Source organism: Caretta caretta, chromosome 27, assembly GCF_965140235.1.
Source record: "Caretta caretta isolate rCarCar2 chromosome 27, rCarCar1.hap1, whole genome shotgun sequence".
Taxonomy (NCBI): domain Eukaryota; kingdom Metazoa; phylum Chordata; order Testudines; family Cheloniidae; genus Caretta; species Caretta caretta.
The window spans coordinates 14,959,390-14,982,607 of NC_134232.1; the positions used below are offsets into that span (position 1 = coordinate 14,959,390).

At 64.2% G+C, this 23,218-nt stretch overlaps 3 protein-coding genes across 4 annotated transcripts; 1 reads left to right on the top strand and 2 right to left on the bottom strand.

The window, feature by feature from the left end:
• Positions 1-23: 23 nt before the first annotated feature.
• Positions 24-15,128, bottom strand: KAT2A (lysine acetyltransferase 2A). Of its 2 annotated transcripts, none has more exons than XM_048829953.2 (18): positions 14,913-15,128; positions 13,809-13,932; positions 13,439-13,584; positions 11,646-11,735; positions 10,490-10,671; positions 9,500-9,691; positions 9,083-9,189; positions 8,762-8,875; positions 7,708-7,844; positions 6,444-6,652; positions 5,921-6,047; positions 5,161-5,271; positions 4,911-5,054; positions 4,316-4,430; positions 3,693-3,729; positions 3,063-3,126; positions 2,547-2,631; positions 24-1,983 (listed from the first exon to the last, which is right to left on the bottom strand). In XM_048829953.2, the coding sequence occupies exons 1-18, from the start codon at positions 15,126-15,128 to the stop codon at positions 1,790-1,792; spliced, it is 2,394 nt and encodes a 797-aa protein (XP_048685910.2). In that variant the 3' UTR covers positions 24-1,789. The 2 variants fall into 2 exon arrangements, with proteins under 2 accessions (XP_048685910.2, XP_048685917.1); XM_048829960.2 differs by lacking the exon at positions 14,913-15,128 and adding an exon at positions 14,468-14,483.
• A 3,600-nt stretch (positions 15,129-18,728) lies between these two features.
• On the bottom strand, positions 18,729-19,753 carry LOC125626713 (uncharacterized). The gene has a single exon (XM_075123643.1). It carries the CDS (start codon positions 19,635-19,637, stop codon positions 18,858-18,860), a length of 780 nt encoding a protein of 259 aa, XP_074979744.1. The 5' UTR covers positions 19,638-19,753; the 3' UTR covers positions 18,729-18,857.
• A 1,184-nt stretch (positions 19,754-20,937) lies between these two features.
• LOC125626722 (heat shock protein beta-11-like) lies at positions 20,938-21,839 on the top strand. The gene has a single exon (XM_048830069.2). The coding sequence runs from the start codon at positions 21,085-21,087 to the stop codon at positions 21,673-21,675; it is 591 nt and encodes a 196-aa protein (XP_048686026.2). The 5' UTR covers positions 20,938-21,084; the 3' UTR covers positions 21,676-21,839.
• The last annotated feature ends 1,379 nt before the right edge of the window (positions 21,840-23,218 follow it).

A 23,218-nucleotide genomic window follows, 5' to 3' on the forward strand; every position in this document is an offset into this window, starting at 1 on the left:
GACACCAGGAGACAGACACGTGCTTCACGGGGGCCACGTACATTTATTTAAAAAAATAAAATAAAGGAAAATAAAAATGAAATGGGGAGATGGGAAGGGCCCCTGGCAGCAGGACCAGTTGCCCCATGGCAGCGCATGAGAGACAGGCCAGCGCGCGGGGAGAATAAGGCAACAGTGAGCAGTCTGGGGGAACACGACGGCAAAATGCTTCCCCCGCCTGGCTGCTCTTCCATCCGCTCCTCTGCGTTGCTAGTGACTTCAGCCAGGCCGCCAGGAGCAACACGGGCTGGTACCACAGGGAGGTGACCGATGAGCCAGAGGGCAACAGCTCTTTACTTCGCGGGGGCCTGTCGCTCTGCCAGGACTCAGGGGCCCCCTGCCATGGAGGAGAGGCAGAAGGAGCAGGAGGCTCCTGTTTCCCGAGGGGTTGCAGGACAGCTCAGTAACCCAGCTGTGAGGCAGGGAGCAGCCGCCCCAGGGCCCATCATTCCCTTGCCCAGGGGACTCCGTTCAGGCCGCAGAGGAAGGAGCAGGGAGGGGCACTCACCACTCTGTTAGCCGCTCACCACTCTGTTTACCCCTGCACAGCAAAGCTCCAGCCTAGGACCTATTTCCCCTGAGCTGTCACCCCACCACACTGGAGAACCCTCCCCTGCCCCAGGGCCTGCAGCCCAAGTGCCACTGAAATGGAGGGGCAGGAGCCCATGGTGGGAAGCTTTGCCCCAGGTGGCCCTTACTATGGCGCAGGAGTGCAGCGCTCAGGGAGCTGGAGCCGGGAGAAGCCCTGGAGCACGGGGCAGGGGAGATGGGGTCAGAATCTGGTGCAGCTCAGAGGGCCCGCAGCAGGGGCTAACACGCTAGCCGAATGGCTCACCCCAGGGAAGCAGGGCTGGGGCCGGACTCACAGGCAAGGGCCCAGCCCCAGGGGAGCATGCAGCGCCGGGGCAGGACAGAACAGAGCATCGGCCGCAGGCCGAGCTGCTGGGGGAGGAATGGCTGAGAGCTGATACAGACCCCTCGGACCACCTCACACAGCCTGCAGCCGAGACCCTGAACCCAGGCAAGGCCAGAGTGGGGCAGCTCCCGTCCCCACTGCCCTCTAGCCAGCAGGGGAGGAGAACACCGACCCCATTTTACATTCATGCAGTGAGTAGCAGGGAGGGATGCTCCACGGGGAGCAAAGGAGCAGGCGGGAACAGGAGGCGAAGGGAACACAGCAGGCTGCGGCAGGAGCAGTGTTCGTATGGGAGATGCGGGGGGGGAGTGGGGGCTGGGCCTCGGCCACATAAAGCAAAGACGTGCCATGTGCATAGCCCAGGGGAATTTCAAGCCCAGCAGGTCCATGCCCCGGCTGAATCCACTGCAGAGCCAAGAGCACCCCGTGGCTCCTGCCTCCAGGGTGAGGCTCCGAGTTTGTGCAGCGACACCCGCATGCTGAGTGTCACCTGGACTGCTGCAGAGGGGCCCTGGGCCGCTCCGGTCCTGGTTGCTGCCCCGGTGGCTAACGCAGCCCTGACACCAAGGGGAGAGGCCAGTGGTGAGCCAGCGAGTGCCAGCAGAGAAGCCAGAGTCCCAGGGGCGTCCCCCAGCAGCAGGAGGGGAGCTGGCCCCACACTCTGGCCGTTCAGCAGCTATGCGCGCCCCGCCCCCACCTGATCCGGGCTCGGAGAAGCCCAGGAGACCCTCCTGGGAGAGTGACGCAGGAAGCGATGTCCCGGCCAGGAGCTCTGGGCACAAGGGAAGCGCGAGGCCAGGAGGAGACGCTGAAGGGCCAGGGCCCCCCAAGTGCCTACTTGTCTATGAGCCCGGCCTCCTTGAGCTTGAAGTAGAAGAACTTCTCGAGGGCGTTGGCGCACTTACAGTAGTCGCTGTCGGGGGGGTTGTACTCCCGGCAGTTGGTGATGATGCGCTGCAGGTCGGCGACGAAGAGCTTCTTGGTGACGTAATAGCGGTTCTTCAGACGCTCAGTCATGGTCTTCAGGTCTGCAGGGGGCAGCAGCTTACTTCCTCCGTGCTTCCCCCTCGTCAGAGCCCAGCGCCCTCAGCCCCACAGAGGGGAAACGGGGGCAGCGACCAGCGTGCGGCTGGCTGGGTTACTCCCTCCGTGCTTCCCCCTCGTCAGAGCCCAGCGCCCTCAGCCCCACAGAGGGGAAACGGGGGCAGCAACCAGCGTGCGGCTGGCTGGGTTACTCCCTCCGTGCTTCCCCCTCATCAGATCCCAGCGCCCTCAGCCCCACAGAGGGGAAACGGGGGTGCAGTGAGTCAGTGACAGAGCCAGGAACAGAATCCAGGAGTCAGGGCTCCCCACCTCTGCCTTGGCCACTAGAACCTCACGTACCCCTGCCACAGGAGAGGGCAGAACCCAGCCCTACTCCAGCCACTAGATTTCACTTCCCTACCAGAGGTGAAATAGGACCCAGGAGTCCTGCCCCCCCACTGCCACTGTATACCCCACGCAGCCCATGCTCGCCTCGCCCCACCCCCCACCCCGCCGGGCGTGCGGCGCTCCTGGAGCAGCGTGGGCCTCGGGCAGATCGGCCACCTACCGATGGGGAAGCGAATGATCTCGTAGTAGTCAGGGGCCTCTGACTTCTTCACGGGCTCCATGAAGGGCCAGGCGCTGGGGTGGGTCTGTGGGGGGCGAGGGGCAGTTAGAGCCTCACGCATGGCGGACAGATCGAACACCCCTCCCGCTGCACAACCAGCCTGCTACCGCCCTCTTCCAGAGCCAGGCCTGGGAGGTGCCTGGCTCCTGACCCCCACCCTGAGGACAGGGAGCTCAGACAGAGCGAGATGCCCTGGACTCAGGGACCATGGATCAGAACCAGCCGAGGTGCCTCTCCCCCGGCTGCTGGACCCAGCTGTGGCAGGGGAAGGTGCCAGAAACCCCATGGTTCAGGGAGAACCCGCCCGGAGCCCTCAGTTGGCGACTGGCATGTGCCCAGGCATGGAGGCTCTAATGGACCCATGGAAGCTCTTGATACCCAACAAAGTCTTTGCCTCCAGCATCTCTCGGTGCCCAGAGTGAGACCCCAGGGGAGATGCCCCCCACGCGCCATCACCTTGATTTGGGCCAGGAGGTTTTTCAGGGTGTTGTACAGCTGGTCTGGGTCCTTGAGCTCCTTCCTGCAGGAGAAGGGGTCAGATGAGGTCAGCATCCACCACGTTTGTCCCCTCCCAGCACCTGCAGGCGAGCGGGCATCGAGCTCTCACGGCTAGGCGAGGCCCTGGCCCTCCCGCGTGGGGGGGACTCGTGTCCTCCCTCCTGGGCAGCCTGCTCAGGGCACTCTGCTGCAGCAGGACACGCTGCCTCCATTTTGAGAGCAGCGGCCTGCCAGGGACAGAGCCACACGAGGGATCCCTGAGGCAACGTGACCAGGCTCAGACCACGTGTGTCACGGCTGCTCCCACACAGCTACGGCCCAGACGCCCCAAGGACGCTGCTGCCCCGAGATCTGACAGCCTGGGGTCCCCTGCCGGGGTGGTGAGAATGGACTGCAGCCACGTGCCATCCCTGCATTGTCTGCCAGGCCAGGGAGACAGCTCCAGGGCCCTCCAGCAATCGCCCCTTTTGGCCCGGACTGCTGACAGGGGTAAGATATCAAACCGGCGCCGCTGCTCCCCCCACTCAGTACCCCTGGTGAGCTCCCCAGGCCAGCAGCGACAGACGCGGGGCTGGGAACAGCACTTACCCTTTCTCCTTCCCCAGCGGCCGCCATCCCGTGTCTCCTGGAAGGCAGGAAGAGGCGTTCGCTCACACGCCATCAACCGTGTCCCAATCCCCTCCCCAAGCGCCGTCCCTGGGTAGCACTCCGCCTCCATGACCTCCGAACTGCCCGACCCAGCCCTCCAAAACCTGGCTAGGAGGGGCACGACTACCCCCTCCGCTGCCCCCGGAATGCACTGCTCCACCGAGACGTGCCGGGAGCTGTACAGTCCTGCAGAGCCGAGGCTGGGATGCCAGCTGTGCTCCTGTCCAAGTGCACAGATCAGAGCCACTGCCAGGCGGCCGGCTGCAGAGCCGTTCAACCCCTCCGCTCTCTCCTGAGGCTCCTGCTCTTGTTACTGTATTAAGGAAGGAGCCGGCCGCTGCCCAGCCTCGCCCCCCAGGACAGGGGCCACTGGGATGCTGCACGCTGCAGCGGGGACCGTGCCGTGGCACAGCCTGGCCACAGCCGAGACCATTTGCAAAGGGACAGGCACAGGCGCCAGGTGGGTAGCTACGGCCGCCGTGGCCGGGGGTAGCCGTCAGAGCCCTTCCCTGCTGCCGGAGCAGGCAAAGCCCGGGCTGCAGATGTTCGTGGCCGGAACTTACGGATTCCAGGGATGCTCTCGACAGGGATTTGCCGCACGCCCTCCTTGAAGCAGGTCAGGCCTGGGTAGACCTTGCGGATCTGCGCCTGCTTCCTCTCGATCAGCTTCTTGATGATCTGCGGTGGGAGAGGCCAGCTGGGAGCGAGCGGGGGAAGGCCTGGCGAGGGCAGAGTCTGGCTGGTCCCGGCCTGCTCCCCTCACCCTCGGGCCTTGGCGGGGGAGCCGGGCGCAGGGCCATGCCCGCAGGATGTGGCGGCCACCGCCCTCAAGGCTGCCTAGCGGCCAGGGCTGGAAGCAGGGCTTGCCCAGGGCGAGCCGGAAGCAGGCAGCAGCTCCGGGGGGTGGGTCTGGGTCTGCCCGAGGCAGGTGCTGCGTCGTGGCCGGACGCTGGCCTGTGACTAGCACGCGCATGGCAAAGCCCTGCTGGGAGCTGCCTGGGCCATGGAGACGCTGCCCGAGAGAGGCGCTCACAGGACAGCAGCCTCCTGGGCCGGCAGCAATGCCCTTTCCCTGCACTAGCGTCAAGAGCATTCAAGGTGTTGCGGGCACGCGGGCGTGGCGGGGGCAAGAAGCCAGGCCCCCCGCCCAGGAGATACCTCCTTCTGCTTCTTGATGATGTGCGAGAGCTCGGTGTAGGGGATGCGGGGGTTGAGCTCGCACTCCATCAGCGTCGCCCCTTCGTAGTCCTTGATATAGCCCAGGTAGCGGCCCTTGGGCACCTTGATGTCCTTGGAGAAGCCCTGGAGAGGAAGGGGGGTTGTGAGAGCGAGCGAGCCACACCGGGGGGCGGGGGGATTAGGACACTTCCCTAGGGGGGCGAGGGCCGGCGGCGCCAGGGGCCCAGACCTGCTTCTTGAAGTAGCCGATGGCGTACTCGTCGGCGTAGGTCAGGAAGTAGAGGATGTTGTGCTTGATGTGATACTCCTTCAGGTGGTTCATCAGGTGCGTCCCGTACCCCTGGCAGGCAGGCAGACAGACAGACGCCCGTCAGGCGAGACCCCGGGGCAGGTGGGTCTCAGTGTTTCCGAGAGGGCTTGGGGGGAGATGCCCCAGGCTGGCCCTGCCCCAGGACATGTTGGGGGAACAGACCCCAGCAGAGCGATTGCTCGGCCGCAGGAACAGCCAGCGTTAAACATGGTCCCCGGCCCGGCCTCGGGGTACCTCCCGCCGTCCACAAGGCTGCACTCACCAGGGCCGGGGCAAAACATCAGCTCCTGCCTCCCTCCCTCCCCCAGAGCCATGGCCTGCAGCCTCCCCCCTGCTATCTACGCCTGGGCTCCCCACCCAAACCCCTCTGCAGCACCCCCCAATCCCAACCTGCTGGCCATGCCCTGGGCTCCCGCAAGCCCTGCCGTTCCCCTCACGCCAGACCCGCAGCCCCCCAGCTATCCCTGCCCTGGGCTCCCCCAGCCCTGCCAGTGCCCCCCCTCCCTACCCGCAGCCCCCACTATCCCTGCCCTGGGCTCCCACAAGCCCAACCGGTGCCCCTCCCTCCCGACCCGCAGCCCCCCCCAGCTATCTCTGCCCTGGGCTCCCCAATCCCAACGTGCAGCTCCCCACTGTTTTCTCTCATTCACCCCCCCGGTGAGTGCAGTTTTCCCTTCACCTTCACTTGCTCGTTGGAGGTGACAGCACAGAAGACAATCTCCGTGAAGCCCTGGGTGGGGAACATCCGGAAGCAGATGCCCCCGATCACCCGGCCGTCCTTGATCAGAGCCAGGGTCTTGTGTTTGCTGCCGGGGGAGGCACAGCCAGAGTTACAGGGGGTGGGGGGCAGCCTCAATGCACCATCCTGCCCCCCGCAAGTCGCTGCAGCAGCTGGGGGGGTGGGGAGGAGGTTGCAGCTCAGACAGCAGTGGCCCCGTTGGAGTTAACAGGATGGGACTGGGGAGGAATCTGGGCCGCAATGTCAGCCTGGCTTGGGGGTGCAGACCATTCCCCCACCCCACAGCTGCTGGGGTCACGCTGGGCCTGGGCCTCTGGAGCAACCAGGACGCAGGGACCGAACTGGGGCTCTCCACTTCCTGCATGAGCCAGGACCCCCCACCCCGGAGCCTGCGCCCGGCTCCCCAGAGCAGACCCCCCACCCCGGAGCCTGCGCCCGGCTCCCCAGAGCCCCCCCCACATACGGGTCGAAGACGAGGCGGGTGATGTACTCCTTGGGCATGCGGGGCAGCTGGTGGGAGAAGACATTCTGCAGCCCCACCAGCCACATCAGGATCCGCTTGTTGGATTTCTGCGAGAGCGCGTTGCCGATGACGTGGAACTCGATGATGCCGCGTCTCTCCTCTAGCCGCGCCGTCTCGTCACGCGCCGCGTTGGCTGACAGCAGGCTGGTCTGGGGCGCGGAGCGGGGGGTAAGGGACAAAGCCCTGTCCACCTACCCAACCCCCCTCCGGCCCACTGACGCCCAGCCAGGAGCCAGCCCAGGGCATAGCGGGGCTCATGTCCTCCTGCAGCTGGCACTGGATTCCTCCTTGGCTGCTGCCCATTCCATCCTCTCCCCCACAAGAGAGTCACGCCAGGCCCCGGCACGGGGTCAGAGCAGGCTGTGACGAAGTGGGACTGTTCTTAATGTTTCCTCTGAATAGTGTGGGGGTGCCTCAGTTTCCCCTAGGCAGTTCTTAAGTATCTAGGGGGTGGAGTAAGGGTGTCTGATCATTGCAGAGCCCTAGAGGGCATGTGTGTGCAGGAGTCTGGACACAGAGAATGGCCAACACCCTGTTTCCTGGCAACTGATGGCCTGGGCCCTTCCCCCCCCTGCAAGGTGAGAGCTGAAGGGTTGGAGAACAAAGGAATCAGGTGACCTCCTGGCCCGGGAAAGGAACAAAGCCGAGAGCAGGGGGGGCTGGAGGGAGTTTCAGTTTGGGGCTGGCTGGGACATGGAGTGAAGGGCAGACGGGGTTGTCTGGCTCACTGCCCCCCAAAATGGACCCAGCTGAGGGGTCCCGTTCTCTGCACCTGCAAGCTCTGTTTTAGACCATGTTCCTGTCGTCTAATAAACCTTCTGTTTTACTGGCTGGCTGAGAGTCACGTCTGACTGCGAAGTTGGGGTGCAGGACCCTCTGGCTTCCCCAGGAGCCCCGCCTGAGCGGACTCGCTGGGGGAAGCGCACGGAGGGGCAGAGGATGCTGAATGCTCCGAGGTCAGACCCAGGAAGGTGGAAGCTGTGTGAGCTGCGTGTCCTGAAGACAGGCTGCTCACAGAAAGTCGACTGCCCCAGAGTCCTGACTGGCTTCATGGGGAGCAGTTCCAGAGCATCGCCCAGGGACTCCGTGACACAGGTGCCAGCCAACGTCTGGCACAGCTGCTCCAAAGGGCTGGCAGCTCCTACTGTCGCCAGCAACCCTGGCCCCACTAACGCAGCTCTCTGCCCTGCACCCTACCCCGTACCTCCGGGCCCAGCATGGCAGCCGGGTCCGTGATGGTCAGCATCACCTCGTTGACCAGCTCCATGGGGATGTCGCCCATGACCCGGATCCGCTTGGCGTCCTCCAGCGTCAGGCTCTCAGGCAGCTTCCGCTTCTCACCTGCTCGGGCGGCAGAGGACGGTCACGCCAGGGCCAGGCCATGGGCCACTCGCTTCCCTGCATCTCCCACCCCATGTGGCTCAGGACGCCGCCTCCCGCCGAGCCACAGCGCAAGGGAGCCGGCAGCCGGCGCACTCGGACCCTGCAGCAGCAGCCAGGCCTCGGCAGGGCTGGGGCCCGCGGGAACCGGTGCTGCTGGGGCACGAGCATGGCTGGGAGGCCTTGCCGTCACCCCGCAGGGGGCTTCCCCTCTCGGCCACCTACAGGGTCAGGCCAGGCCAACTGGGTGCTCCATGGCTTCCTGGGTGGAGCTGCCTGTTAGGGAATTGGGCACGGCCCATCCCAGGCAGTCTGTGCTCGGGGGGGCGGGCGGCAGACGAGGGGTCTAAAGGCTGTTCTTTCATTCCCCCACCTTTGAGCTGAACGGCTCGTGGCCGACGGGAGCCAGGGTTACAGGGAATGGCGGGTGCAGGCTGTTCCCGAGCTGGCTGACGATGATCCACTTGGGCATCCACCGTCCTCACGTATCGCAAGGGCAGCCCCCTCCCCCTACCTCGCCGTCTCCACAGACCCTTCCACCCCCTGGAACCTGAGATCCCTTCCCCAGCCCACGCTGGAGACCCAAGCAGCCCCATGGACTCTCAAGAGTTCACTGTGGACCACTCTGGTCTGGCAGCACTTTGCCCCTTTCACTCCAGGGCAGGTGGCGCTGGCCAGAGGCCGACCCCTCCCAGGGCGCTGCGTCCTCGGGCACGAGCCCCTGGCACGGGGCGCACACAGTCCCAGAGGCGCTGGGGCCATAAAGGCTTGTGCCCCTGGGCAGGGTCCCAGGGCCATCTCAGCCCCTCCCCGCACCCACTGGGGGGGGACGGGGACGGGGACGACGGACGACAGTGCAGGGCTGGAGCCGGCGTTACCTGGCACAGGCTCTGCCGAGCTGGCGTCAAGGCTCATGGAGGACAAGGAGCTGCTGCTGCCGAGCTTCTTACTAAAGATCGGGGTGCTGGGCACGGCGACGGTGCTGACGGCTGCTGGGAATGAGAACGGAGCCTTTCACGCGCCGAACCCGCTGGCCCACAGCCCCCCGCCCCGGGCTTGGTGCCCACGTGGCCCCGGACAGGAGGCGTTTGCACTGGCCCTCCGCGGCCCACACCACCAGGCCGAGGAAAGCACGGGCTTGCAACGGAGCCGGCATGGCATGAGCCCAATCGCTCCCAGGTATCTCCCCAGTGAAGTACCTGGGCGTGGGACCAGCTGGGCGCCTTCCGTGGCTGGCATGGTGAAGTCAGATTCCCAGATGGGTGAGTTCTCCCCGTAGATCTCCTCTTCCAGCATGGACAGAAACCTGGCCAGGGCGGGTGACAGGGCATGTTAGCCAGCAGCCGGCAGGCAGGTGGCATGGCCATATCAGAGCTGCCAACCGTGAGCAGCACGGGGGGGGGGGGAGGGGGAGTGTGGGGCCACACGTGGCCACCCAGATTAACGGGGCAGGTACCCCATGGGGAGGAGCCTCACCCAGCGAGCTGGGCCCAGGGATCAGGTATGCAGAGACCAGACGTGACCCACCCATCACAGCCACCTCTGGGTTCGCCAGGGCCAGTGAGAGCCCCACCCCCTGGGAGCCAGCCCCACCCCCTGGGAGCCAGCCCACCTACTTGGGGAAATGGGTGAGGATGAGTGTCCGCTTCTCCGGCACCAACTTGTCCTTCTCCACCCGGAACTTCTCCAGCAGCTGCCGGCGGGTGACGGTGAAAATGGACTTGAGCAGGCTGCGCCCGAAGACGTGGGTGGTCTCATAGCGGGGGAGGCTGTCGCAGCTCTGGGGCACGTGGCAGTAACACAGCCAGCTGGGGGGAGAAAGGGGGCAACTCCCAGGGACCTGCCCACTCCTGGATGCTGGTACCAGCCCCCAAGGGGCTGGCGTTATGACTGGGGTCGCAGCCATGGGCTGGGATGCAATTCGCAGCAGCTGCATCTTATCGGGAATGGAGGGGCAATGGGGTAGTCAAGATAGGGGACATTTCCCAGCAGAGTGCGGGGCACACAGAGACGCTGTCTCTCCAAGCCAGCCAGGGGCATAGCACGCTGGCTTCATGGCACTGAACCGTCACGAGGACCCACAACCCCACCTGCCGGGCCCACAACCCCACCCGCCGGGCCCACAACCCCACCCGCTGGCCCGGCCCAGATGCAAGCTGCGAAGTGCATTAGCCCATTGACAAGTTGCCCAGCAGAGCTGCAGGCCCTTCAGTGGCACAAGCATGTGCAGTCAGCACATGCCAGGGCGCACCACGCTGAGCCGCCGGGGGGCAGAGGCAGCTGCCGGCGGCACTCTGGGGATGCAGCAGGCGCTGGGCATGCTTAAGAGCGGCAGGCTCAGGACCTCCAGGTCTGTGAATTCAGCGGGAAGCGCGGCGGGAGAGATCAGGACCAGAGAGCGCACGGCAGCTCAGGAGAGGAGGGTGAGCCCAGATCTCCTCAATGGGGACATGAAATGAGGGGAGACACAGTCAGGGCTCCCCCAGACCTGGGGGCTGGGCACAAGCTAAAGCCCCGTTAGCAAAGCAGGCGATGAACTGTCGGGGAGCACTGCGCTGGGACAGGGTCTGCACCAGCCCCGCCCCGCCCCTCTCCCCAGCGCTCACCGGGTGTAGTTGACTTTGTAGGTGGCCACGTCGTCGTTCTGCGAGCGCTGCCGGAACTGGGAGGGCGTCTCCAGCTTCCAGTAGTTGAGGCAGAGCAGGAACATCTTGGAGAGCTCGTACATGGTCTGACGCTCCTTGGGGGGCAGGTGGCTGAACTTGTACTGGACGAAGTTGAAGACTCCCTGTGGGGGCAGAGCGCCCGCAGAGCGTCAGGGGAGGCGAAGGCAGGCCCCAGCTGCGGTGGGCTTTGTCGCACAGCAGCCGACAGAGAGCTGGCTCTGCGCAATGAACACAGGGCTGGCGGAGGGGGGGTGCTCGAGGTTAACGCAGCCGAGGAGCTGCGGGAGGTGTGGAATGGAGCAGCCGAGACCCGGGTCCAGTTATGGATCAGGTGTAGTGGGATGAGTATGGGTGGATTCTCCAAGAATTCCCAGGTCATTTATCAACACAACAAGATCCTCACTGACCGGTTTGCTAAAGCTGGCAGCTTCCATCGGAGAGACTCAGGGCTGGGACCAAGGGGCGGCAGCAGGGAGCCCAGACCGGAATATTGGGGGCACATGAGGGTACAGACCAGAGCAGCCGAGTGGTGTGGCTCGGAGATGCACTGGCTGAAGCCTGGAGACATGACACTGGGCAAGACGGAGCCTGGTCTGACCCCGCCTGGCAATTCCTGCCCTGTCCCTCAAGCTCCACCAGAGCCCTCCCCACCCCTGCCCTCTGACTTACGAAGATCTACCACTTCCAGGGTCAGGGCGGGAGACCTCCACGAGAAACAAACGCGCCCAGCACTGGCCCACGGGGACGGATTTCCTCGGACCAGCGCTAACATGCGGCTTGGTTTGCTACTGAGGCACCCAGACGTACAGTGACGTGTCCGTGTCAGACCCTGGGTGGATAACAAGTCAGCCAGTTGCAGGGAACGTCTCCCAGTTATACAAGGATTATTGGGGCAGGGGGAAGAGACGCCAGGAAGCTAAAAGCCGTAAGATCCGGTTTGAGAGAGGGTCATCAGAAGACGCCAGCACCTCTCCCCCCGCCGGGGGCGTCCAGGCAGACACGTTAGCTGAGGGACAGCTGCATGTTACAGCAGAGGGTGCACCGGGCTTTGCGGTCACTGTGACAATGGACGGCCGCTCTGGAGCGCTGGCGTTACCTGCTCGATGTTCGGCTTCTCAAAGGGGGGGCTGCCAAGGGACCCTTCTACAACAGGACGGCTCATCTGCAGGATGCATTTCCTCAGCAGCTGGGGAGGCAAGGGGGAAGTGTCAAAGTGCCAGAGACCGGAAAGAGGCGAGGCTTACAGCAGCCACAGAAAGCTGTGACCATTACAGGACAGGCCAGGAGCAGCCGGCCAGACCCCCAGCTGGCTTAAATGGTGCCACGCTGGTGCCTTTAATGGGCTGTGTTGATTTACACCACCTGGGAACTTGTCCACTCCTTCCCTCGCAATGTATTCTCCCAGGGGGTTCAGCTCGGGACTGGGGTGGCAGGACAACATCTAGTTTCCAGCAAAGCGTCTGCTTTCAAGCCAGTCTTACAGTTGGGTTGCCTGAAGCAGGTTTCCAGACATAGAATAAATCGCTGGTGCTCAGCCTTTCCAGACAGTGGAACCCCTTTCAGGAGGCTAGGGTACCCCAAGTTCCATCTCACTTAAAAACTACTTGCTTACAAAATCAGACATAAAACCACAAGAGCGTCACAGGGCACTCCTACCGACCAATGGCTTGTTTTCTCATTTCTACCATATAATTATAAAATAAAGCACCCGGAATATAAATATTGTGCTTACATTTTAGTATACAGCATCTAGAGCCGTATAAACAAGTCACTGTACGACGTGTTACTTTGTACTGACTTCGCTAGTGCTTTTTGTCTAGGCTGTTGTAAAACTAGGCAAATATCTAGGTAAGTTGATGGACTCCCTGGTACGAAGATCTCTGCGTACTCTTGGAGTATGTACCCCAGCAGCTCACTGGGCTTAGATCCCTACATGGGCTCGTTATTCCCAGGCCTAATGGAGACCACACACAGACTCTCCCGCACTTCTCACGTAATCCGTCTGCTGCTCCTTCCCACGTCCCGCCAGCAGCACCTCAGCCTGGTGAACAGTTCACAGCATCAATAAAGGAGCAGAGGTCAGCTAGGACTCCAGGAATTTTAGGCAAGATGCAGGTTAGGAGAGGAGTGGCTCTTTCAGTCTCGTATGACAACGAACTAGCATTCCTCGCTCAAGAACAGGGGCATTGGGGGCTTCTGAGCCCACCAGAACACATAGCCATGGAGGTGTCAGGAATTCGGAGTTCCATCCCTTGCCAGGCAGGATGTATACAAACGGAATAGTTACTTTAGGTCTTACACAAATCAGATGCATTGTCAGTGGATAACACGTGCAGATCGTTTCCCCAGGAAGGGAATGAACTCTCCAGCTACCCTGATCCCATTTATCCAAGGTGGAAGAATGAGCACTCCCTCCAGAAAGGCGCAGCCCTGAGGCCAAGAGGACGCCTGCCTTGAGGATGGCCTGGTGATACTATAGCTGAGAAGGACTGTAAACGCTTCTGGGCATGGGGCAGGAACGAATTGGGGTGCCCATGGGACAAAGCGGAATCCCCGCCTCAGAGCTGACTTCAACCAAGCGTGCCCTGGAAAGTAACTGCACGGAACAGCAACCAGACCAGAGGCAGGCAGAGATGTGCCAGATTTTAGGCTGGAAATAGGAAGCCTTTGCAGTGGCTACCCAGAGGTGGAACCAGCGTCAGGTGGGCAGGAACAGCCAGCCCATCCTGCGGAACAAGAGCAGGGTCCCAGCACGGCAGGGTCAGAACTGCTGCCCTCCGGGGCCCCCACGCGACCGGGCCAGGACATTAAGGCATTGGCTCAGCTGCTGTCCTGGAGGCCCGGCTTGCGGCTCAAAGGCAGAGCTAAGCCGCTGCTCCCCCACCGTACCTTGAACAGGTAGAAATACACTTGCTTGGTGTCCGTGTCCTCCTCTTTGTGGACCGACATGAAGAGATTTTCCACGTCCACCACCATCCCCAGCAGCCGGCTGATCTCCTCTTCCGAGACGTTCTCCAGGTGGGACACGTGGTCAGCTGGACGGGGGAGCAGCGAAGAAGACGGGCAGGCTTAGGTGGTGACGCCCTGGCACCAGCCACAGGGCACCGCCCGGCGTTGCCAGGGGGCCTCGAAGGCATGCGCCGCACTAAACGCGGCCCCGACCTGTTCGGACAGTCCCACCAGAGCAGAGCCCGGCGCGCTCCCAGCCCATGCCCCGCCCTGCGTCCCCGTGCCGGGGGCAGGCGCCGGAAGGCCTTACCTAGGGCGTGTCCACAGCTACGGCACAGCTCGCTCAGGTTGGTCACGGGCTGCTGCAGGTCCATGCGGGGGGCAGTGGGCGGGTTGGGGTTCTTCCAGCCGTTGCACTTGCAGGCATCGTTGGCCTACGCCAGGGACAGGCAGGCGATCGGTGCGGGGGCCTGGACCTCACCCCAAGGGCCGGCCCTGCCCTTTCCCTTCCCCATTCCGTGCCACCCCGGAGGGGTGGAACAGCCAGGGAAGGTGCCTCAGACAGCACCCCACCGCACAGGGCGTGGGGGGGTCCCGTGCAGCCTGCCGGCCCCAGGGGACAGGCTGGGATCGCTCAGCTCCTCAGGCCCGGAGAAGGCTGGTGCACGAGGAACCCCAGCCGGGACCTGTGGCCATTGGGGGCGGGGGGCGGGGGATGATGTCGCTGCCGAAGGCTGGAAAAAGCAGCTCCCAGCTCCCCCCACCCCACAGGCAATGAGACCCCGACTGGCCACATCCCCCTCTGCGCCCAGCTTCCCCAGCTCCGCCTCAACACTGGACAGCTCCCCCAGCTTCTCCCCCCACCCCGAATCAGCTCCCCATGCCTGGCCCTCCCCACCCGCCCCCGCACCCTGCGGGCCGAGAACACCCCCCAGGCCCCCCCCGCACCCCCAGGGCCCCCCCCCGCACCTTGCAGGCCGAGAACACCCCCGGCCCCCCCGCACCCCCAGGGCCCCCCCCGCACCTTGCAGGCCGAGAACACCCCCGGCCCCCCCGCACCCCCAGGGCCCCCCCGCACCTTGCAGGCCGAGAACACCCCCCGGGCCCCCCCGCACCCCCAGGGCCCCCCCCCGCACCTTGCAGGCCGAGAACACCCCCGGCCCCCCCGCACCCCCAGGGCCCCCCCGCACCTTGCAGGCCGAGAACACCCCCCGGGCCCCCCCGCACCCCCAGGGCCCCCCCCCGCACCTTGCAGGCCGAGAACACCCCCCGGGCCCCCCCGCACCCCCAGGGCCCCCCCCCGCACCTTGCAGGCCGAGAACACCCCCGGCCCCCCCGCACCCCCAGGGCCCCCCCGCACCTTGCAGGCCGAGAACACCCCCGGCCCCCCCGCACCCCCAGGGCCCCCCCGCACCTTGCAGGCCGAGAACACCCCGAGTTTCTCCAGCTTCTTGGCCCGCGGGAAGCCCCGCACCTGGGCCTTGCGCTGACTCGCGCGCTGCTGCTGGCTCAGCCCGGGCCGGGCCGGGTCGCTGGAGCCGGGGCCGGGGCCGGGGCCGGGGCCGGGGCCGGGCGCGGCCGCGGGGGGCGGCGGGGTCCGGCCGGGCTGCGAGGCCTCCGGCTCCGCCATGCCGGGACCGCGGCGTGCGCGCCAGGCCGGCACTGCGCCTGCGCGGGCCCGGGGGCTGCTGGGAGATGTAGTCCCCGAGCTGGGGGGCGGGGCTTAGCCTGCCCGGGGCGGAGCCAGCCAGAGACCCTTCACGCGGGCCGGCCCGGGGGGGCAAATGCCCCCCGCACACACACACACACACAGAGCAGCCCAAGTGTGGGGTAAATAACCCCCTCCACGGGGCACCTCCCCTCCCCCTACACTGCGGGGTAACTCCCCCCCTCATTTTCACGTGACCCCCCCCAAATGGGATAACCCCCCAGTGCATGCAGGAAGAGGGGGCTCTCGCCATGTGGGGCGCTGACTTCCCAGCGGGTCTAGGGAGCCCAGAGCAGCACGGCGTGGCCCGAAGCCCAGCCCCACCTCCCAGGGTGCAGCCACCCCCCCCCCAAAGGTGCACACACCAGCAGGCAGGACCCCCAAGGGGCTGGGGAAGGAGTGCAGGTCTTCTCAGGGGCCTCCATCCTGAGCAGCTTTAGGGTGCAGGGGTCCAGCTCCCCTGGGGAACCAGACGGGCTAGGAAGAGAACGCTGGCCGACAGCTGAGATCCCGCGGTGCGTCCGTCCCGCGGGCGCTGGGCCCGGCGGGGGCACACCCGGGTTTGTGCAAGGGCTGATAAGCCGGCGAGAGCCGACAACCTGGTGAATAGCTGGGGCCAGCCCCGAGGCGCTGGGCAAGGGTCTGTCTGTCAAAGGATCGTTGTTGGGGTGGGTGTCGGAACTCGCCCCGTACGAAACCTCTCTCTGCCCCAGTTACGTTAAAAACCCATTTACCTGCAGAGCACTCGTCTAGCCTTGTATCCATCCCCACCCCCCAGACAGGCTCCGAAATGGGAGGATGGGAAAGGCCTCAAGAGGTCATCCGGCCCAGCCCCCAACACCGAGGCAGGACCAAATAAAGCGAGACCATCCCTGAGAGGTGCTGGGGGGTTTTAAGACCAGATTCGACAATGAGACGGATTCCACCACCTCCTTGGTTCATCCGTTAGACCGGGGGGGGGCAACCGGAGCCTGAGAAGGAGCCAGAATTTACCAACGTACGTTGCCAAAGAGCCCCAGTAATACGTCAGCAGGCCCCCATCCGCTCCCCAAACCCCACTCCAAGCACCTCCCGCCCCCCGGCAGCCCCGCCCCCTCCTTCCCTTCCCGCACCTGCTGATCAGCTGTTTGCTCCTGTGCAAGAGGCTGTGGGGGGGAGGGGAGGAGCGAGGGCAGGGCAGGCTCAGGGGAGGGGGCGGGAAGGGGCGGAGTGGGGGCAGGGCCTGTGGCAGAGCCAGGGTTGAGCAGCGAGCACCCCCCAGCACATTGGAAAGTTGGGGTCTGCAGCTCCAGCCCCGGAGTCGGTGCCTAGACAAGGAGCCGCACAGTAACTTCTGACGAGCCACGTGTGGCTCCGGAACCACAGGTGGCCCCCTCCCCGGGGCTAGATATTAGGGAAATCTTCCTAACACCTCTTTTTAGTCCCCCCTTCCCAAACTCGATTCGTTACACTTTTACCGCATGCTCAAATATTTTCCAGCCTGAAACGGTACAGGGCTCTGAATTACATTTCATTCCCGCTCCCCGCCCAGACCAAACGTCTGGAACTGTCGCCCAGGACCTCGCAATCCCTGCAGTTGTCCCTAGCACCAAGCAATATCACGTCTCCCCCTCTGGAGTCTGTTTGGAAATCACAGTGAAAACCCATTTCTGCAAAATCCACTGACAACGGGAATGGGGGGGAAACAGGTTTATTCCAGCAGTAACACAAACTAGAGACACCCGGAGAGAATCGTCACCTGGCAACCCAGCCGGGGGGAACAGGGAGGTGGTGACACTCGCACATTCGTTAGTTGTCACGGGGTCCCCGGGCGATGCTCTGGGACTGCTCCCCACGACGCCAGGCAGGACTCTGGGGCAGTCGCCTTCCTGTGAGCAGCCTGTCTGCAGGACACACAGCTCACCCGGCTCCACCTTCCTGGGTCTGACCTCGGAGCATTCAGCCTCCTCTGCCCCTCCGTGCGCTTCCCCCAGCGAGTCCGCCCAGGCGGGGTCCTGGGGAAGCCAGAGGGTCCTGCACCCCAACTCCGCAGTCAGACAGGACTCCCAGCCAGCCAGTAAAACAGAAGGTTTATTAGACGACAGGAACATGGTCTAAACCAGAGCTTGTAGGTGCAGAGAACAGGACCCCTCAGCTGGGTCCATTTTGGGGGACAGTGAGCCAGACAACCACGTCTGCCCTTCACTCCATGTCCCAGCCAGCCCCAAACTGAAACTCCCTCCAGCCCCTCCTCCTCTGGGCTTTGTCCCTTTCCCAGGCCAGGAGGGCACCTGATTCCTTTGTTCTCCAACCCTTTAGCTCTCACCTTGCAGGGGGGAAGGGCCCAGGCCATCAGTTGCCAGGAAACAGGGTGTCGGCCATTCTCTGTGTCCAGACTCCTGCACACACCTGCCCTCTAGGGCACTGCAATGATTATACACCCTTACCCCACCCCCTAGATACTTAAGAACTGCCTAGGGGAAACTGAGGCACCCCCACACTATTCAGAGGAAACATTAAGAACAGTCCCGCTTCGCCACAGTTACAGGTACCAGAATTCTGCCGGTTCCAGGAGGATGCTCCCTGGCTCGCTGCTGCAGACCCACATGGGGCTGAAGCCCCGCCACGGCCACCGTCTGAGCGGGAGCAGCCGCACCAGGTACCAGGAGCAGCTTGTCATGTTTCTGCTGCTCAAACTCCTGCTGCCTTTGACTCGCTCTGCCTCGCGGGCTCGGGACCCTGGCCCTGGCAGCAGCCACAGGGCTGCCTTATATAGCCACCCCGCCCTTCCAGGCCCTTCCTCCTCTGCCCACGTAGGGGCCGCGCCGGCCTCCTCTGCCCGTAGACGGTGCTGGGGGCGAGACGAGCCTGGCCTTGTGAGCGACCTACCGGGCCGCACAGCCGAGCCGGCAGCTTCTGGCAGCCACAAGCAGGGCCTGGCATCGCTCCCTGCCCCAAAGTCTCTGGGAACTTCTAGGGCCTCCCTGAAGTTGGCCCCTGTTGTTTGCATCCGAGGCTGGCGGGAGGGGCCCGGCGATAGCTCCCAGGGCACAGGCAGGGTGCAGGGGCTGGAAAGGGTGAAGTCCCTTATTTGTGTAGGGCCCACATGTGGTCCGTATGGAGCGTGCGTGTGTGTCTGTGTGCCCACACGCCTCGGCACATGTGTCCGCTCTGTGACCCGTGTCAATAGCACCGGGCCAACGAACCAACTCGCCCGACAACCGTGCTGCCCCAGGGAGCGGGCGCCCGGCCCTGGGCCCATCCCCTCCCGGCCGACGCAGAGGCCTGGGATCACCCAGCAGTGCCGGGCCCTGCTCGTGGCTGTGCCTCACCCCCAGCCTCCGGTGGAGCCCAGGGGCCCCCGACGTCCCCCCTGAGGGAGGCCCGCTGGGCGTGTCGGGGGGGAACCCACCAGCCCCGGCTCAGGCGGGCCACGGGTGCAGCAGCAGGGCCGCGGTGCCAGCCTGTGCCACGGCCCGAGGAGGAGCCCGCAGCGAGTGCTGGGGCCAGCCAGTCCTGGCAGAGGGACCACCAGCACAGGGGGAAATCAGGAACGTTTATTTCACGTAAAAATACGTCACACGCCGTGAATCTGGCTTGCAGCCAGCCAGGTCAGCCAGGGCGCGGCCCTGCCAAGTCTCAGCCCCGGCCTCTGGAGCTGCTCCTCGGCTGTTACCCCTGGGCTCTGCCGTCGGCCCCGTCCTCCGAGCCCGGCTCAGCCGGTGCCGCTGAGCCCCCCGCAGGGCTGAGCTGGATGGGCACGTTCCTCGCGGGGACGGCTGCAGGGGCCAGGCACGGGGCTTCGATGCACAGCTGCCCCTCCCTGGAGATGGAGCAGGTCAGGCGGTCGGTGTCCACGGCCTCGGGCACGTCCCACTCCCTCTTGAACACCTCGTACTTGTAGGAGAAGGAGCCTTTGCCGTCCTCGCTCTGCGTCTCCTTCCTGCCCGTCAGCAGCACCTTCCTGCCCACCAGCTTCACCGCCAGCTCCTGGGGCGCGAAGCCCCGGACGTCCTGCCGCACGGCGAAGGGCTGGGCCGTCCCCTGGGCCAGGGCCGTGCTGGAGCTCTGGCCTGGCTCCCCGCCGGGGCTGCTGCTCCCTCCGCCAGCCAGGAGCTGCCCCACGCTGCTTGCAAACGCCCTGGCCGTCTCCAGCTCCCGCAGCAGCTCCCGCTCCAGCTCAGCAAAGAGGGCCCCCGGGGCCGGCCACAGAGTGCGCACGGGGCCCAGCCGGGCAGCCACGGGGCCGGGGGCGGGCGGCAGGAGCTGCAGGCGGCATAGCATCGCTGCTGCTGGGGCTGCCTCTGGCTCGGGGCTGAGTCCTCTCCGGTGGGGGCCAGGGGCCGATCTGCTCGGGGCCGGGGGCCGGCAGCTTTTATCCCCTCCCGTGGGGGCCTGGCTCCTTCCAGAACTCTCTGGCCCGGATGCCTCTGGCTGACTGGGACAGCTCATTCCTGTTACTCAGCCCCCAGGACAGGCAGCTCCCACACCCCGCTCTGCCCTCCTGCTAGCTTATAATTAGCAACCTCGTCTCAGCCTCGAAATAGAAACTCCTGGCAGCTCTGCGACCCCCGTCAACGGCCTGTGACCGACCTTCCTTTGCCAGACGGAGTGGAGCCACGGCCCGGGCCCTGCCAACCTTGCCCGTGGCCCAGCCCTGCCCCAGCCTCCAGCGCTGGTCCCTCCCTCTAGTGCCAGCTCCTCCCCCCCAGGTTACACACGGGGCAGCGGGGAATGACTGCCCTTGGCTGAATGCCCAGGGTGCACCTGCCCGGCTCAGAAGAGCCTGCCCCACAGAACTTATGCACCTTGCCAATTCAATGCAGCCAGCAGAGAGGCAATGGGGTAGAGTGGGTCGGCCCAAGGGCTGGGACTTGGGGAACCCGGCCTCTATTCCCAGCTCCGCTGATGACCTTGGGCACATCACTTCCCCTGTTCCGTGCCTCAGTTTCTCCTCCCTACACCTTGACTAGCTTGTAAATGCCTGAGGCCGGGAATTCCTCACTGTGTGTACTAGGCCCAGCACACGGGGTCTCCCAGCTCAGGGTGGTCCTGACATACAGGCAATAACTCATCACGTGATGGGCTAACGAGGGGACTCAAGCCCCACTCAAGGGCGGTTGTTGATTTCTGAACCAGGGCACTGAAGGGCCCGTCCCACAGCTTGGCCTGAAAGAACCGTAGTGCGGATGCCCCCTTTCACTTGGGGTCCATTTACGGAGGGCTAGAAAGTGGGGGCTAGAGGTGACAGACCTGGGCCGGGTGCACCAGGGATGTGCGCTGAACGGCTGGCTGGCCTCTGGGACAGGGCAGGGTTTGGGTTTGAATTGCCGGGAGCTAAAGAACTGTCTCCTTCCCCCAGAGCAAGACCCTTGGTGCCGGGAGGCAGGGGACGTGCGCGGGGGCTGAAGGACACTCCTGGTGTTGTGCTGCTCAGCCCTCAGCCCCTCTCAGCCCCGGGGTTTTCCTAGGCCCATAGATCCCCAGGCCGGAGGGGACCGTTGTGATCAGACCGGAGCCCCTGCTCCAGGCTAATCCTCACAGCAGGTAAAAGCAGGCACCGCGGGGTTTCCCCTGCCCAGACCCCGGCTGGTGGTGGGGCTGGCCCACGCGCCTGTAACCCGAGCCGGTGGCCCCTCCTGCTGCTCTATTTGGAGTGGGGAATCCAGCCCAGGGCTGCAGTCACTGTTATTTTGGCCCATGAGTAACCCCTCGCCATCAGCCTCATAAAAATAGGCAATGGGGCCTGGCGGGGGCGTCCGGGCCAGAGGGTTCTGGAAGGAGCCAGGCCCCCACGGGAGGGGATAAAAGCTGCCGGCCCCCGGCCCCGAGCAGATCGGCCCCTGGCCCCCACCGGAGAGGACTCAGCCCCGAGCCAGAGGCAGCCCCAGCAGCAGCGATGCTATGCCGCCTGCAGCTCCTGCCGCCCGCCCCCGGCCCCGTGGCTGCCCGGCTGGGCCCCGTGCGCACTCTGTGGCCGGCCCCGGGGGCCCTCTTTGCTGAGCTGGAGCGGGAGCTGCTGCGGGAGCTGGAGACGGCCAGGGTGTTTGCAAGCAGCGTGGGGCAGCTCCTGGCTGGCGGAGGGAGCAGCAGCCCCGGCGGGGAGCCAGGCCAGAGCTCCAGCACGGCCCTGGCCCAGGGGACGGCCCAGCCCTTCGCCGTGCGGCAGGACGTCCGGGGCTTCGCGCCCCAGGAGCTGGCGGTGAAGCTGGTGGGCAGGAAGGTGCTGCTGACGGGCAGGAAGGAGACGCAGAGCGAGGACGGCAAAGGCTCCTTCTCCTACAAGTACGAGGTGTTCAAGAGGGAGTGGGACGTGCCCGAGGCCGTGGACACCGACCGCCTGACCTGCTCCATCTCCAGGGAGGGGCAGCTGTGCATCGAAGCCCCGTGCCTGGCCCCCGCAGCCGTCCCCGCGAGGAACGTGCCCATCCAGCTCAGCCCTGCGGGGGGCTCAGAGGACCAGGCCAACGTCAGCAGAGCCCAGGGGTAACCCCCTGAGCTGCTGGCAGCCGCCCCGGCAGAGCAGCCGAGAACAGATTTTTGGAGCCTAAAACAAGTGGCTTCAAAACTAGCATCACTTTTTGTCACTATGGTCAGAGCAAAAATGATTCCAAATAGTTTTTGTACCAAATAAATTCCTCTCCCTAGAAATCAGACCCTGCTGGTTGAGTCACTTCCCAGGCACGTTGGTGTGGGTCAGTCTTGGCTGCTGATGTACAGGGATTAGGCCCCATGGGGCAGGATAGAGCAGCAGGAGAAGCAGCCCCAGGGTCTGTCTACACTGCACACAAACCTGGCTCTGCGGATTGGAGCTTCCAAGCCCACCCTTGAGCGTCTCACTGAATTCAGCAGAACCTGCAGGAAGGAGTGGGGAGGGGGTCTCGGCTCACCCCGCTGCCCAGGGGAGCCCTGCCCCAAGGAACAGGCCTGGGGGTGCCTCCCCCAGGGAGGGAAGGGGCAAGCATGGCTTTCTCACTGAGCAGAGGCGTTTCCTCCCAGAGCAGGGACCCCTCTAGCACTGCCAGGGCCTTTGCATTGTCCTGTGCAGGTACCAGGGGCAGGCCCAGCTGCAAGAAAAGGTGGGGAGGTTACAGGACATTCAGCTCACAAGTTCCTGGACAGGGGGTGCTATCTAACACACAGAGAGGAGAGCGGACAGCCTCGAACACCTGGGTTCTAGTCCTCGGCTCATCCCCTTTACTGTTAATTAGAGTCACAGATCCTTGTATGGACAAGCAGCTTGATACCACAGCACCCATCCGAGACAGGTGGTAGACAAGTCACTCCCTGACTCCAGGCTTTCCATCCGAACAAGGGAGGGAAGAGGTTGGCTCCTAAAGCCTTTGTGATCATGTAGAAGCTGCTCATGAGACCGACCCAGGGATGGGGGGTGCTTTGAGCTGCAGCAGGAAGCCCATAGGCCAGCATTAGGCACCCTGCCTAGCAGCACCTAACTTGCTACCCTATTTCATTGCTGCAAAGGTACTGAGCTCAGACCACAGGAGAAGCCCCCACAACCCCCTCCCGCAGCTGGGGAACTCGGGGCAGGAGGCTGTGAGTGAAAGGAGACAGGAGCATTTGCAAATCAGCAGACTCCAGAGGTGCTGGCTAAGCGGGACAGGCCCTAGATGGCAGCTTTTATCACCTTCGTTAAGCGAAAGCCCAGACATTCCTGCTGGTCTATGCCAAGCACAGGGAAGGTTAGATGCCTCCAGCCATAGAGCAAGCCAGCTCGTCACCTTGCTGTGTCGCTCCCAGTTACCCCTTTGAACGGTTTCTAGAGAGAAGCTAGAGTTAGTCTGTGGGAGATTGCTGGGTGCTTCCTGCAGCTCCCATTAATCTCAAGAGCAGCTGCCACTGAGATTCCAGCTGGAAAATGGGAGAGGCCAGGTTGCCCGCTAAAGGAACAAGCCAAGCAGGAGCAATTGTGCAAGGAAAATACACTACAGAGGCTTCACACCGCCCACATGCTGTGTCTGCCCTCCACTAACGGGAACGGTCTGTGACATGGATACTAGTTGCAGGGTGGCTTT